Source organism: Gossypium raimondii, chromosome 2 (genome assembly GCF_025698545.1).
Source record: "Gossypium raimondii isolate GPD5lz chromosome 2, ASM2569854v1, whole genome shotgun sequence".
NCBI classification, from domain to species: Eukaryota; Viridiplantae; Streptophyta; class Magnoliopsida; order Malvales; family Malvaceae; genus Gossypium; species Gossypium raimondii.
In genome coordinates, this window is record NC_068566.1 from 26,470,620 (window position 1) to 26,485,526 (window position 14,907).

The 14,907-nt window shown below is 30.2% G+C and overlaps 1 protein-coding gene across 1 annotated transcript; it reads right to left on the reverse strand.

Annotated features, from left to right (window-relative positions):
* Positions 1-4,462: 4,462 nt before the first annotated feature.
* Positions 4,463-11,411, reverse strand: LOC105788284 (uncharacterized). Its single transcript, XM_012615095.2, has 13 exons — positions 11,074-11,411; positions 9,897-9,949; positions 9,320-9,488; positions 9,159-9,222; positions 8,562-8,641; positions 8,255-8,408; positions 7,787-7,848; positions 7,527-7,589; positions 6,787-6,845; positions 6,398-6,479; positions 5,375-5,421; positions 5,013-5,258; positions 4,463-4,734 (listed from the first exon to the last, which is right to left on the reverse strand). The coding sequence occupies exons 1-13, from the start codon at positions 11,218-11,220 to the stop codon at positions 4,719-4,721; spliced, it is 1,242 nt and encodes a 413-aa protein (XP_012470549.1). The 5' UTR covers positions 11,221-11,411; the 3' UTR covers positions 4,463-4,718.
* Positions 11,412-14,907: the final 3,496 nt, after the last annotated feature.

Here is a 14,907-nt window from a genome sequence, read left to right on the forward strand (position 1 = left end):
AGTCTTGGACTCAAATCGAATCAAAGTTGAAGAACAAGAAAATAAATTATTTTGAAAATAAATTAAAATAAAATAGAACTTGATTTAAAACCTAATTAAAACTAAATCTAATAACTAAACCCTAAGAATTGGCCTCCAACTGGTGACCCTTCTAATTGAGCATAAGCCTCCTATTTATAGGTAAAGGTAGTTGCTTAATTAGGTCAAATATAGGTCTTAATTACACTAAATATTGATTGTGTGGATGGAAACCCACTTGATTAATTTTTGCTCTCCGTCAGCCATGTGTCTCGACACAAACTTATGTGTGTTGCGACACACAACTTCGAATGTTAATTCTAGAATTGGCTCGGTTGTGTTGCAACTCAATTGTCGTTCCTTATGCTTTTGGGCCTAGAAATAGGTGTCCTGCACACTCAATGAAGCTCATTAAAACCACCTTAAGGTCGATATTGGCCCAATAGGTCAACTAACTCGAAATATTGCGTAAAAACACTTATTTTGCTATAATTTAACTCTAAGCTAAGAAAATTGAAAATGCAATAAAAGATACTAAAATGGCTAGAAAACAAGCTCGTTAAGTGCCGAAAAGTACTTAAATTGTCAGTACACTTTGTGACAAGCCAATGTTACTCTCAATCGAGTCACCAACTCAGTTACAAAAATTACGGAAATACTCTTCCATAATTAAAATAAGTTATATTATTTGAGGATAATTTAGTTTTTTAATTTAAAAAAATTAATAAAAATGCATATCGAGGAATTTGAACTCAAACTAATTAGATTAGTAAAACCTTTAATTTACCACTCAATCAATGTTTTATTTTTATATTTTTTATACATTTCAATTTTTATTATTCGCACTTTATTACCTCCATCAATTGTATATCTATACTTATTATTATTTAAGCCCCTGACTGAGTTGGTGTCACAAGTCAATAAGGCACCAACTCAGTTAGAGAAATTAAGAAAATGTCATTCCGTAATTAAAATAAGTTATATTATTCAAGGGTATTTTAGTCTTTTATTTTTTAAAAGAAACCAATAAAAATTTACTTGTGATTGGATTTGAATCCACTCTAAATGCATTAATAAAACATTAAATTAACCACTAAACTAAAACTTTATTTTATTTTATTATGCACACTTTATTACATTTATCATCTATACTATTATTTAAGCCCTTAAGCGAGTTTATGTCACGAGTCAACCAAGCACCAACCTAGTTAGAAAAATTACGAATGTTTTTCCGTAATTAAAATAAGTTATATTATTCAAGAGTATTTTAATCTTTTTATTTAAAAAATATAAAAATCTACATGTGATTGGATTTGAACCAACTCTAAATGCATTATAAAACCTTAAATTAAGCACTTTTCCTTTGTTATTACTTAGTTTCAAATCATGCATTATTTTACTTATTATATATTATTTTTAAACGCACATCTATATTTTAAATACATGATTTTTATACGCATACATGTATAATAGAATTTTTTTTCATAATTACATTTTAATGAATCAGGTCAAAGAATTTTTCTTCATTGAACTAAGAAAAGATTATAAACTTAATAATAATTTTATGACTTTTTAAAAATTAGTATATTATAATTTTTAAAAATATTTTTATAATTATTGCTTCATATTATTTTTATAATTTTTTTATATTTTGATTTTAAAATTTTTAAATATTATATATTTTTCAATTTTTTAATTTTATAATTCAACAAATCACAGTTTAACACATAATTTCACATAATTTATTACAGAAATTAATCAACGCATCATTGTTTCACTTTCAAAAGACCAATTTACTCAATTTTTCAATGATAAGAAACTAAAGATACTGCCAAGGGATAATTCTTTCGACCTCTTGTTGGCATCCTACTGCGAATTAATATTCAAACCCTTCATTGTTATTCCCTCCGTGATTTATAATCCGCTAAAATCTCATAAATATTTCTATCTATAAATTGAAAATTTAATCCTCTTATTTTTATTTTTAGAAATTTAAATTTTTATTTTTAAATGTCAAAATTCAAGTCCAGTTATTAATACAGTTATCTTTCTTGTTAAATTTATTTGGTATTTTGAAATAAAAGACACTTATTAACCATGCAATTAGAAAATGATCTTGTAATAAATCTGAATTTAACAAAAAAATTAGCAATGTTTACAGTTACACCTTAATTTTAAAATTTAAAAATTTAAATTCTTAAAAATAAAAATAAGAAACCAAATTTCAGATTTTGGAGAGTACACTATATTTTAATATTTATAATTTATACCAAACGAAAATAAAAAGCACAATGGTAATTAATTTTCATTATTTACACTTTTAATTATTTTATTTTATTGAGCTAAATTTTAGCATTAATTTTTCAAATTATTGTACTAACTTCCGACATTAATTTTTCAAGTTGGGAACATTGACCTGTCATCAACTGTGGGCAATTATAGGACTTAATGGACCTAAAAAAACAAAATGAAACCTGAAACCACCTAGCGCAAAAGCACTTGACACCACGCCGAGAGCAGGAGATCAAAATTATTGAGATGACGAAGGAGGAAACTATTAAAAATTAGTCACTTTTATTTATCTTAAGATATATTTTTTATATTTAAAATATTATATTTTAGTCACTTATACTATTATGTTATAATATTTTAGTCATTGAGTCGTTAATTGTTTTAACGTGTAACGGTAAACTAACGTGGCAAGTTAAATTATCATTTCAAATAAAAATTTTAGGTTAAATTCTACAATTAATCTTTTTTTTGTTTTAAGCAATTTTTTTATTTTATGTTCTTTTAATTTTTTTTCATTTTATTATTCTTCTCCTCTGCTTTTCCTCCCTTCTTCACTTCTTTTAATATATTATATTTTTATTTGTTAAAACTAATCATTATACTTTTTTAAACAATTTAAATTTTTTCTTTTTAACGTATTATATTTTTCATTTGTTAAAACTAATCCTTATACTTTTTTTGAACAATTTAAATTTTTTCTTTTTACTTATTTATTTTCCTTTTCTTCTTCCCATTTATTTTCTCTCCTCATATTCTTTATTGCAAAAATATAATATTTTCCCACCAAATCAACCAAGTTCTTTCTTTCACATGATTCCTAGATTAAATTTCACTTAAAACCAAATACCTTTCATTCTTAATCAAATCTCGATTTGACTATAACCTAAATTTTAAACTAAAATTGGATCTAACTAATCAATATAAAACCATATCTTTAATTAAATCTAAACATAAATTGAATTATTTATATTCAAAACAATTTTTTCCAATTCTAGATTTTTACAAAATTGTGTAGATTATTCCTTTTTTTTTTCTTTTTTCTTTTTTTCTGTCTAATAAAATTAAACAAATGATAAAATTGATCTAAACCTTCTTAGATATTCTCAGGCAAGCTTGATTGAAAGTCGAACATGGATGAATCAAAGAAAGGGAACATGGAACCAATCCGATTTAGGTAAAGTTAAGGATAAGTTTCATATGATGGTCATTTTACTCATTGAGAATGTAAAGCTCATCTGAAGAATCCGTAAAATAATGTAATTTCAAAAAAATAAAAATGTTGTAAGGTAAATAAGGTAATCATGAGGGTTGAGGGAACGAGCTTAGAAAACTTTGTTAAGAGTAGACTGTCATAAATCACGACTAACAAAATCTTCAAGTAAGACAAATTTGTAGACAAAATTATTGAAAGATCCAAATTACTTTGTTAAAACGATAATAGATAATGAGAGTTTGTTATTGTGGTGGTGAAAATATACAACTTAAATTTTATTTTAATTTCAACTTGTTTTTTTTCATAAACATAAAAATTTTAACAAATGAAAACGTAAAAAAACCACATTAAAAGAAAAGAAGGAGGAAATCAAAAGGAGAAGCAAATGAGAGGAAAATAAAGAAAAAAGTTTAAAGAACATAAAAAAATTTGCTCAAAAAAATAAAATACCAATTATATAATTAACTTAAAAGTTTGTTTAAAATAATGATTTAATGTTACGTCAGCTTACGTTACACTATTAACGACAAATAACACAAGTAATTAAAACATAAATGATTAAAATGCAACTTGAAATAAACAAAAACTATTTTAATAATTTACCCATAAGAGAATCCTTTTTAGTGCAGGAAATCACCTACAACGTTAAAATTCTTTTTTAAGAAGAAAAACCATAAAATTTTAAATAGGTTTCGTCACCGACAAATGATCACATATTCCAGTGTAGTAAAGGTTATTGTAAAGTGCTGGCTGCTAATACCATTCCATCAAAGAAAGAAAAACGATCCTTTAAAATCCAGTCCTAGAGAAGTGTTTTTAGGGATTAGGGCTGGCAGCTAATTTCCAAAAATATCATTTAATATCGTGGGAGAAAAGGAGGGTGTTGTTAATAGCATTGCTCAGTAATTGATCACTTGGAGATGTCACTGCAGCGGATGATTAGTGAGAAATAAATATGTTGTTAAAACACTAAAACGTACCTCTCCCAGATATTTAAGCAACAGAGAAATCTTTGAAGCAGTCAAGTCAAAGTCAATACATCCAGCAAAAAACACCAGAAAACTGCCAAACTCCACCCCCAAATGAATCCTACTTTGCATAAAACCAACACAACAATCCTACATGATTTCATCACCGACCTAAACAAGAACATCATTTCATTATCCATCCACTTTGATTGCAACCATCATCCATCCTAGTAGCGATCACGCCTGAAAAATTCAAACATTGTTTTTAAAGAAATATACTAATATATTATTTCGGATCTCTCAAAAAAAAAGAACTTCAGCCATGCCTAAAAGAGATGAGTAGGGTAATTATCAAAACGCTAAGCTATATCATAATCTGAAGTTCTAGAACCACAAAGCCAACCCCCTTGTGGCTATGCATTCTATATTAACTTCATGAACCGGTTAATAGTTTTAAAATCCTTCAAGTCCCGTCATGCCTGAAAATAAAAGGAAATCAAGACCCATGCAGAAGCAGGTACCTGTGCCGATCATAATCCCTAGAATGTTCCCTAGACCGAGAACGTGACCTACGACGACTTCTTGAATCATAACTGCGTGAGCGCTCATAATCTCTCTCCCGGTCCCGATCATATCCACGATCTCGTTCATGATACCTGTCCTGATCCCTGCTCCTACGATCATGATCCCTCCCTCGATCACAGCTCTCTCCTCGATCACGATCCCGACTGGGCTCTGTTTCACGATCCCTACTCCGTTCCTTTGATCTTCCCTCAGTAATTAGAAATATTAGAGAATTATGGAAGAAACTGAACCATCTCGCAGTCCACTTTCCCAAATAAGAGACAAAACAAGCAAAAAAAAAAAAACGGGTACAGCTTACCTTCTGTCATCATATCGATCAAGTTTGCGGCTCTTGTTTCTCTCTTCCTGACAAAAATAGTTACCAAGAAAGTGCTACTGAAACCATTTTTCGAATAACATAAAATGCCACTCAATATTTTATGCACTTGCCACAAGGACTATTAAGGTAAAACTTCTAAGGCTAGGCATAAGAAAGTAAGCCTTAAAGTCTTAAAACCATTAAACAAGAGATAGCAAAGCAGAACAGAAAAGGCCTGCTCAAATACCTCATATAATCAGTGCCCATGCACACACCATCTGTTTTCTTAGTAGTAAAAAGGAACAGAACTAAACCAGCATTAACTTGATCATATGATGACAAAGTGCAAATATGTGGCACATGCAATTCTAGATTATTTTTGCAGCTCATGTTTCATTTTCGGTAGTCCAAGACAGTGAGATAAGCAAAGAGTTGTGCTTTGATTTGTAGAAGACAGGTTTCTTCTCCATCTACTTCTCCACTCTTTTTCTTTAGTATATTAATTGTTCCCTTAGACCAGGAGCATTGTGTGCTCAAATCTAATGCATGTCAAAGCCCAATATGCACAGGTGAATCCATGAAAAAAATACTGTTTTACAGAGTTCAGCATCTAGCTTATAACCACAAAGATTAGAAAATGGAAGGGTATTATTCACTCCGAGATAAGAAAAACTCACAGATGGCTCACTAACTGAGAATCGGTATAGAAGAATGTGTAACATTATACCAGCACCTGAACCAACATATTCACATACCAACTTAAGGATGTCTCAACACAAGATGCATAAAAGAATAGATCTATCCTACTAAGCACAAATGCATCTATTTGATTTATTCCTTCAAATCAGTAGGCAAAAGCATTAAATTCCATCTGAGGAAGTCAAATACAACAGTTACTCAGATCAGAAGTTGCAAGTGAACTAGCAAATCAGACATCTTGGCAATCCCTTACTCAGTATTTATTGAAAAAAAACACACACACACACAGAGCTAAGACACTAGAGAGAAAATAAATTGTCTTACCTGAAGCTCTGCTAGTTTATCACGGATTTGCATGTAACCTAAATGAAGCTTGCCTCCAAAATGATCAGCTAAACGCCGGTCACTGAAAGGATAAAGGAAAAGTAAAATACTTCACCAAGAAGATTGAAATATACAACAGACAAGTTTTTATAGCTTCCGCATAATTTATTATCTAGCAATAGCATGATCTACAAGCACGTAAAACAGAAAAAAAAAAGACGCACATTATGTAGCTGCAAAAGTAATCCTCGTAAAACTGGGCCCAAAAGCCTGCTGGTATCGAGGTATAATAGTCGGGTCAAAAGCTGAAACACTTGAAACCCCACATGCTGATTTTTTTAAGCCCACAAAACAAGCCAAAACAACAGGAATTAACATTCAAGATTTACCTATCATAAACACTTAAAAATGCTCCACAAATGTCACAAACACGAAGCTTTTGATCAGTCTGAAAAAATTGCAATTCAAAGGATTAATTAGTAAAGGTCAGATCAGATCAGCAAATGAAAAAAACCAACAATGAACTTTAAAAATTGAACCATAAACTGAAAAGAATTGTGTAAAGCAACTTTCCATGAACTTATAATATCCTAAATTCCTAGGGCCCAAAAGCATGTTACGGCTTCATATAATTTATCTGAGTAGCTCATAAATCAAATTAGCCAATGAACGAAACAATAACACTGAATAATGGTAACAGGAAACCTGTAATTTGTCCACAAACGCACACAGCGCCAAGCTCAAAAATCATTCCAACATGCATAGATCTACCTTTAAAATGTTAAGCTCGTGAAAACAAGCAGCAGCAGAAAGCTCTCATAATTCATGCCAAACTCTAAATTTTATAACTTTATCTGTATGGATTATAAGCTGCTTATAGCAAAAGCATTAAACTAATTTCAGGAAGTCTGAGCTTGCATGTGCATCGTTGATTTACAAACATAGGCAAGATGCACAAGACTAAGTCTCTCATACTAAACTTCACCTTAAGTTGCGTGCTGTTTCAAACAGCACAACCCTTCCAATTCTCATTTTCAGTGCTTTAGTTTTTCATTTTCAGTCTAAACTTGTAGCCTTGGTTTACTTTAGGCACTTTAATTGTTTGGTTAAGAAAAGAAAACAGACTTACAATGCGGACATCAGCGGCTGTGTACTTTGAGGAGTCCAGAACAGGCTCCTGTCTAGCAGGCAGCTGAACAGAAAAAAGCATTATAAGAATTTTTTTAAAAACCCATAAATTGCCTAAAAGGAAGGGAAAAAAAAGATAAAAAAGAAACAGAAAAGGTTTCTTTCCTAGAAGAGTTAACGATGAAGACAAAAACTGAAGTAACAAGTATAGGACAAAATTCAAAGAAGAAAAGAATAAGCCAAAACTAAGAAATTGGAAACCTTCTTAAGAGCTTCAGCCTCTTCCAGAGCTTTTTGTGCTTCATCCACCATTCCCTTCTCACCTAAACGATAAAGATAAAAAGAGATATACAATTAAGTAAAATAAAGCAAAATAACAGTGTTACTAATATCCATAAATTACTAAAATTAAAAATAACATAGTCCTGACCTCAAAGAATATATCCTGAATCTAAGTCATCAATGGGGTGGCTAGGTGGTTATTTTGGGGGGGGGGGGGGATGGAGGGGGGCTGTTTAGTTATTTAATAACTATTAACATTTTGACATATCTTTGTAACCATAACAAAAAAGCTCACAGACCAAAAGCAATAAATAGCAAAATTATTAATATCAAAAACGGCTAGCTTGAGGAGTGAGGAATGCCATTGATCGATAACTTGCATATCAATTCACTAACATACAAGCTTAAGTTTGTTAAGCTGAAGTATCATTAAGCAGTATACTTTACCAAGATCTTCTGCTTTCTTTAGCTTCTCGTTTATCATCTCCTGGATATGAGGATCAGGTGCAGCTACAGGCAAAGGTGCCAATGGCGGTGGATTTGGCAGGGGTTGAGGCAGCGATGCTCTATCTTTATTGAATGCATCCAAAAGTAATATTGACTATCACAATAAGAAAATTTCACATGTTAAAGAGCCAAAAGGTTATCACAGAATCAAGATTGCAAAATTTTCACCACAGCTAAATCAAGAATACTGCATCATGGGACTAATATTTTCATTTTAACTTCTAAACCTCCAAAAGCTATGGTATACCTGCTTGTCTGCTCTTGTAGTTCTAAGCTCTTCTACTTCTTCCAGTGCTCGAATCTTAAGATCTGTCTTGCCTTCAAGATCTATATGGTAAAAGTAAACATGTATGAAATTTCCTAAAAGACTTGCAAGCAATCATGTATAAGTGGGGATTTTATAAAGGGTTCCATTACAATCATAATTACAGATAAAGTGTGGATAGTCCACACTCCTTTATAGAAATAGCAAAAACAAAAACTTTCAATGTATTTTACTCCAAAATTTCATGAGTACAGAATAAGGACATTAGAAACACTTGAGGTTCAAAATGTTTGTCCTCTTTACCAAAAGAGGACTTTCTTATCTATTACAATCAATAAATCTGCCATTCAAAATGAGTGATCTAGATGATTTACCAAATATGTAGAGTGTAGACTATATAGAGACTAAAAAATGCCACATCTTTCACCAATTCATCCATAAATATTTAATCCTAAAGTATCCATCTAAATCATCCCTGGTTGGGTTTGCGGTTTTAGACAGCATCCCATCTATGAGTTACTAGCACCTTAAAGCTAAAACATAAAGGAATAATTCGCATGCCAGCTCAAAATTCATTACCATGTTGATCAGCTTCTTTCAGTTTCTCCTTTATCTGCTTCGACAGCTCAAGAATTTCAGGTGTCTGTAATTTCAAAATTTGCAAAATCCAAATAAGAAAAAGAAAAAACAAATGACCTCAAATAAAACTAATGAAAGTGAATCAACTTAATTGGCCTTACCTGTGTAACCTCAGAAACTGATATTGCAATAGCAGCTTTGGCATCCTCATCTTCAAGACGCCGTAGAGCTCTGCCAATTTTCCTATCACACTCGACAATGAGTCTATCAATGGCATCTTCTAATTCTCTGTCATAATTATCAACACCTTTTGACTTGGCTTCTTCATATCTAGGAAGAGTTAAGCAACCAAATATACACCCCTACACCTTACTTCTAGATAGAATAATGATACACCATCAGCCAGTAGTCTGTAAGCATGTCTCTCTGACTCGTCTTTTCTTCTAGCATACACATATTGAGAACATTTTCAAGTACTTCAAAGGTCAAGCTAGAGACAGCTAGAATTATGTGATCCTGTAAATATATGGCAAAACTCACAAAAAAATAAAACATAACCACATCCAAGCCTTGCACCGAAGTCTGAGAAACCTAGCTGACACCTATTTTCAAATTGACCACTACATAGTACCTACTGACATACCCCAGGTCGCCAGAGGAGTAAAAGTCAAACATTAATAACAATGTTGAAGTCACAATGCAACAATAGTTGCCAGCAATAAGACTTAGCAAGGATACTCTTTCCTCAGCTGTAAAGAGTGGACCTTTGGGCATGGTCCCATATCCATTTTCTGAACCAAGATGAGAAACAGAAAGTCATCAGTAGTGTAAAAACGCATAAGAACTTCAGACAGGAAAAAGAAAAAGGTTCAGAAACCACTATCTGGTGTATTTCTAAAACCTAGCATTCAACAATCAAACTCAAAACCTTAATAAAGATGGTCCATCATTGATCTACCATGTAACTAAACACATACAGCATCTTTAGCAGTAAATGATTTAACCAAAATCCGCTCCTCAAACAGAAGTATTTGTATCAATAGATACCATGAGAAAAAAAGAATTAAATTAGAAAAAGAAAAAAAATTGCAAATACCATAATATGCTTATCTTTGAGTATTTGTTTTCCATGTCACCAACCAATGACAAATTAAAATAGTATAGTCAAAATCCTTTATTCTTCCTAGACATCTTAAGTAAAATAAAACTTAGGAACAGAGAATTTGCATTAAGTTTTCCCTTTCTTTTTCTACTAACAACAAATACTACCTATCATCACTGTTTTTCTCGTTTTCTTTAGATTTCCTGCATTACTCAGATCTATTCCCTAGCTACCAGTAGTAATGCTCCTTTCGGTAATTACTTTGGCAATCTAGTTTTTATTCACTTCCTCAAAAGTTATTAAAAGCAAAAAGAAAAGAAAAAAAAAGAATATTCACATTCAGTTTATAACAAGTAAAAATGAGATAACTCAACACAATCATTCAATATAAAAGTAAAATCATGCATTTTTCCTATTCAAAAAAACTCGAAGCTAGAAATTTCATTTTTCAGAAGCATAATTGCTTCCGTGAACAAACGCAATTTCCTTTCATAAGAAAAACTTAGTGAAAATGACCTAATGGAACTTGTAGAACAATGATTCCCTTTTTTTCCTTGTAACGTATGTTCACAGAAACCAAAAGACTTCCCAAGCTCTTCAGGTTTTTTTTTTTTAGAGTTCAAATTCATCGTCTACCTTACTCTATCACTCCACAAATCAAATAGATCTCTCCCTAAGCTGTAATTTAATAAAAAAAATCATATAATGAAAGCAGAGATTAGGGCTGGACAAGACAAAGAGAATCATGATAACAAGTAAATAAAAAAGCGAAAAGAAATCAAAGAAGCGATATCTAAATATTGATAGAAATACCGTTAATTGGAAGAGCTCGTGAGGGCAAAGACCAGACAAAAAGAGACGGCAAACATCGCGATCGTAGTACTTGCGATTCACTTCACGTACATCGCCATTTCGATTGGCACCCATCAGCACATCGAGCTGTTTCCTCATAGCGTCCATTTTGGTGCTTTTTTTCCTTTTTAGGTGTTGTCTTCTCCTTTCTCTTGCAAAGTGAAAGGGGAATCAATATTTAACCTCCAACACTTCTTTTTCTGTGAAAGAGTTAAGGCAAGGCAAGGGAGACTTTTTCTAGGGTTTGGTTTTCGCTAGGGATCGAGAATTTCGGCCTTCCGGGGGCTCTTATAACAATTTTGATTTATTAGGTTTTTTCTAAGCCAGGGGTGAACTCATTGTTTTTATTTTTCTTTTCACTTTTTTTCATAATTTGCCATATAATTTTGTTCTTACTTTAATTTAGTCCATTCTAAATTTATATCATCCATCAAAAATGTTTAACTAGCTACTAAAACTATTCTTTTATTTTTTCTAAAGGCATAATCATAAATTTATCCTTTAATATTTATATCTTTTAATCTCTTTTAGTTAAATTTGACCATCAATCGTTTAAAAAATATCGAATTTGACTTTCAACCTTTTAAAAGAGTTAATTTGTTGTTTTTAACAAAATATTTACTAAAATATTAAAATTTTAAATATGGTAGTTAGCATAACAATCTATTTATACTTCATACTAATTTTTGAATTTTTATGAACTTTTTATAATTTTTTATTTTTGAATATTTTTATAAATATTAAATCATTTGTTGATGTGTCATACAAGATAATTAATGTTTTAGTCATTATTTTCGTTAAAAAAATGATTTGACTTTTTTGAAAGGTTAATGGCCAAATTAATTAAAAATATAAACATTGAGGTTTAAATTTATTATTATGTCTTTTTAATTTAAAAAGAAAAACTAAGAATTAATTGCACCAAACATTTCCAAACTATACCCTTATTCAAAATTAGTCTCAAAACTTCAAAATGTTCTAATTAGGTCATTCTCTTCATCGAACTATTAATTTAACTATTAAATGGCACGTTAAAATTTTTGTGTATGAATTTAAAATGAAAATTTTAAAGAAAAGTAAAATATTGCCACATAACTTTTAAAAATAATAAAAAAAGAGTGAACAATAATTTCTACAAAACTTGAAAACCTTAAAACCAAGAAATTCACAATGTCCATGTTTACAATATTCATTTTTCTTTAAAATTTTCATTTTGAATTATGTTACATAAGATCTAACGTCGATTTAACGATTTTAGTAATAGAAGGACATTATTGATATAGTATTATTAGTTTGAGGATGTAACTAGAATGTTTTAAAGTTTGAAAATTAATTTAGAATGAGAGTCATAATTTAAAGATGTTTGGTATAATTAACTAAAAAACTAAATAAAATTTTCATCCAATGCAATAAATTCTAGTACAACATATTTGATGGAATTAGAATCACAAGCAAATTGGTGTTAGTGGGAAGGTGGACGACAAGATTTGACTCGGTGCCATTTAAGTGTTAAATAAGAGTTTTAACCATTATTCTAAATAATTTTTTGCTAGATAAGCATTACATTACGCAACTTAGACATAATGTACCCTAAACCAAAATAACTTTGGACAAAGCACATACATGATTTATGCAAGGTGGGACTTGAACCCACACTCGTTATAATGAAATATTAACTTATTTGATAGGAGTATTGACATTATAATCTATCTTATAATTAGTTTTTTCTCATGCGATATACAAGTTAATCGCATGTTTTATTCAATTATTTTTAATTAGTAATATGTTGGAAACAAAATTTGACATATTATAAATAAATAAATTCAAATAGATAAAATTGTATCTATATTTTGATATTAAAATAATAATTAAAAATATTATAACTTCACTCCATTTACAAACTATTATTTAAATTTTTTTATAAAAAAAGTAAACGGATTATTTTAATTAGTAAAAATAAAAATAAGCATCCGGTTAAAGGAATTAATATAAATTTTGAATCCAAAATATTTAAACACTAATTAACACCGACCACTGTTTGGTTGTGAAAATCAACCTAATAATACCTATTACACCATTTAAGATGCTTTTTCATGGAATTTTTTTTATAATTTTCGTTCCTCTATTTTATATTTTCAAGATTGTCCTTACTAAAAAATAAAATTACAATTATGTTTTTCTCTCCCAAGCATTCAACTAATATTTTTTTTTGGGCTTAATAGTATAAAATGATTTTGAAGAATTTCAAAAAAAAATTTATTAAATTTCTCTCAACTTTTTGCAACTCCTCAAACTTATAAAATTAATTAAATAAACTTTTTGACTGGGGTTGACCATTAAATTCTAATGGAATTGTCGACATGACCGTTAACGATTGTCACATCACACAAGTGCTACATCAGCAAAACAAAACAATTCAAAAAAATAAAAATATATTTTAAATTTTTAAGTTTAGAATAAACCTGGATAGCTATTTGTCCAGGTTCATTTGAATCTGAATACCAATTTGTTCGATTCATCTTGAAATTATAAGAAAGTTTCTAAAATATTTAAAATATATTAAAAATAACAATCATAAATTTTAATGAATTAAATCTCAAGTCGAACTAATCTATTACAAAAGATGAAATTGGATGATAGAAAACAAAATTATGGTTTGATTGTAAATTTATCGATTTAGTATTTTAAATTTAAATTCAAAGTTACAATTATGGTTCAATTTGATATGAGAAAAATATTGTAACACTCTATATTCGACCTGACTGTCATGTCTAAGCTATGGAATGTCACATTCGTTACAGAAGTAACTACGAATACAATTTTGATCCATTCGATAATTTATACAGGTTATTCCAGATAATACATCAATATACATGCTTTATATTCATATATGGGGTTTTACGAGCTCACCAAAGCTCCTATGATAACTCGAGACCATTTGAGGAATAAAATGTAAAGTTTTAAAATGTTCTAGGTTGGCGTTGCGACCATGAGGGATTCACATCATGACATCAATAACAGAGGCTTAGCATCGTAACTTCAGGAGTGCAATTTCACAATTTTCAAAACAGTGGGTTGGTGTCGTGACTTCAAACTGGGGACATTGTGATGTCAGGAGCTGGTGTCACAGCATCAACAGGGTTGTGTCATGACTTAGAGGGCAAACTCCCTCAAAGTTTACTTCATTTGATTCATCCTGTGAAATTATACAACAGCAATGGTCTAAGGACCCAATATGCAATTCTATTCAACTTAAATGATGATTATTTGAACATTTCAACTCTTTAAAATCTTTAAAACACTTATATACATGTTTTAAACAATTCATAAGTCAATTCTAGCTAACATTCACTAACCAAAATACCTAGTTAACCATTACAACTTTAAATTGGTTTAATTCTAGGTACATGCAATCTATTGAAATTTAAAGAATAGTACAAACATTTCTGATTCGAGTATCAACGATTCGGATGTTGCTTGACCTCTCAAGACTTCGAGATCTACCGATACATGCGCATAGAATAAACAAACTGTGCGATGAGCAATAAAGCTCAGTGGTACTTTCATGATTCAAGTCAATATAACATTAGCATTAACCAAATGAACACAATCAATTCAAGTACAACATTTAGCCAATTCACGTTCCATTCATGTGAAGAGTTTCCATTAACATATGATGTATGCAAATAGCCATTTTATATACCAATTCATTGAACATTTGCTTTAAAACTTATCATCTCATACCATTCAACAATAAGGTACATATATCTTCATTTCATACATACCAATTTCTCA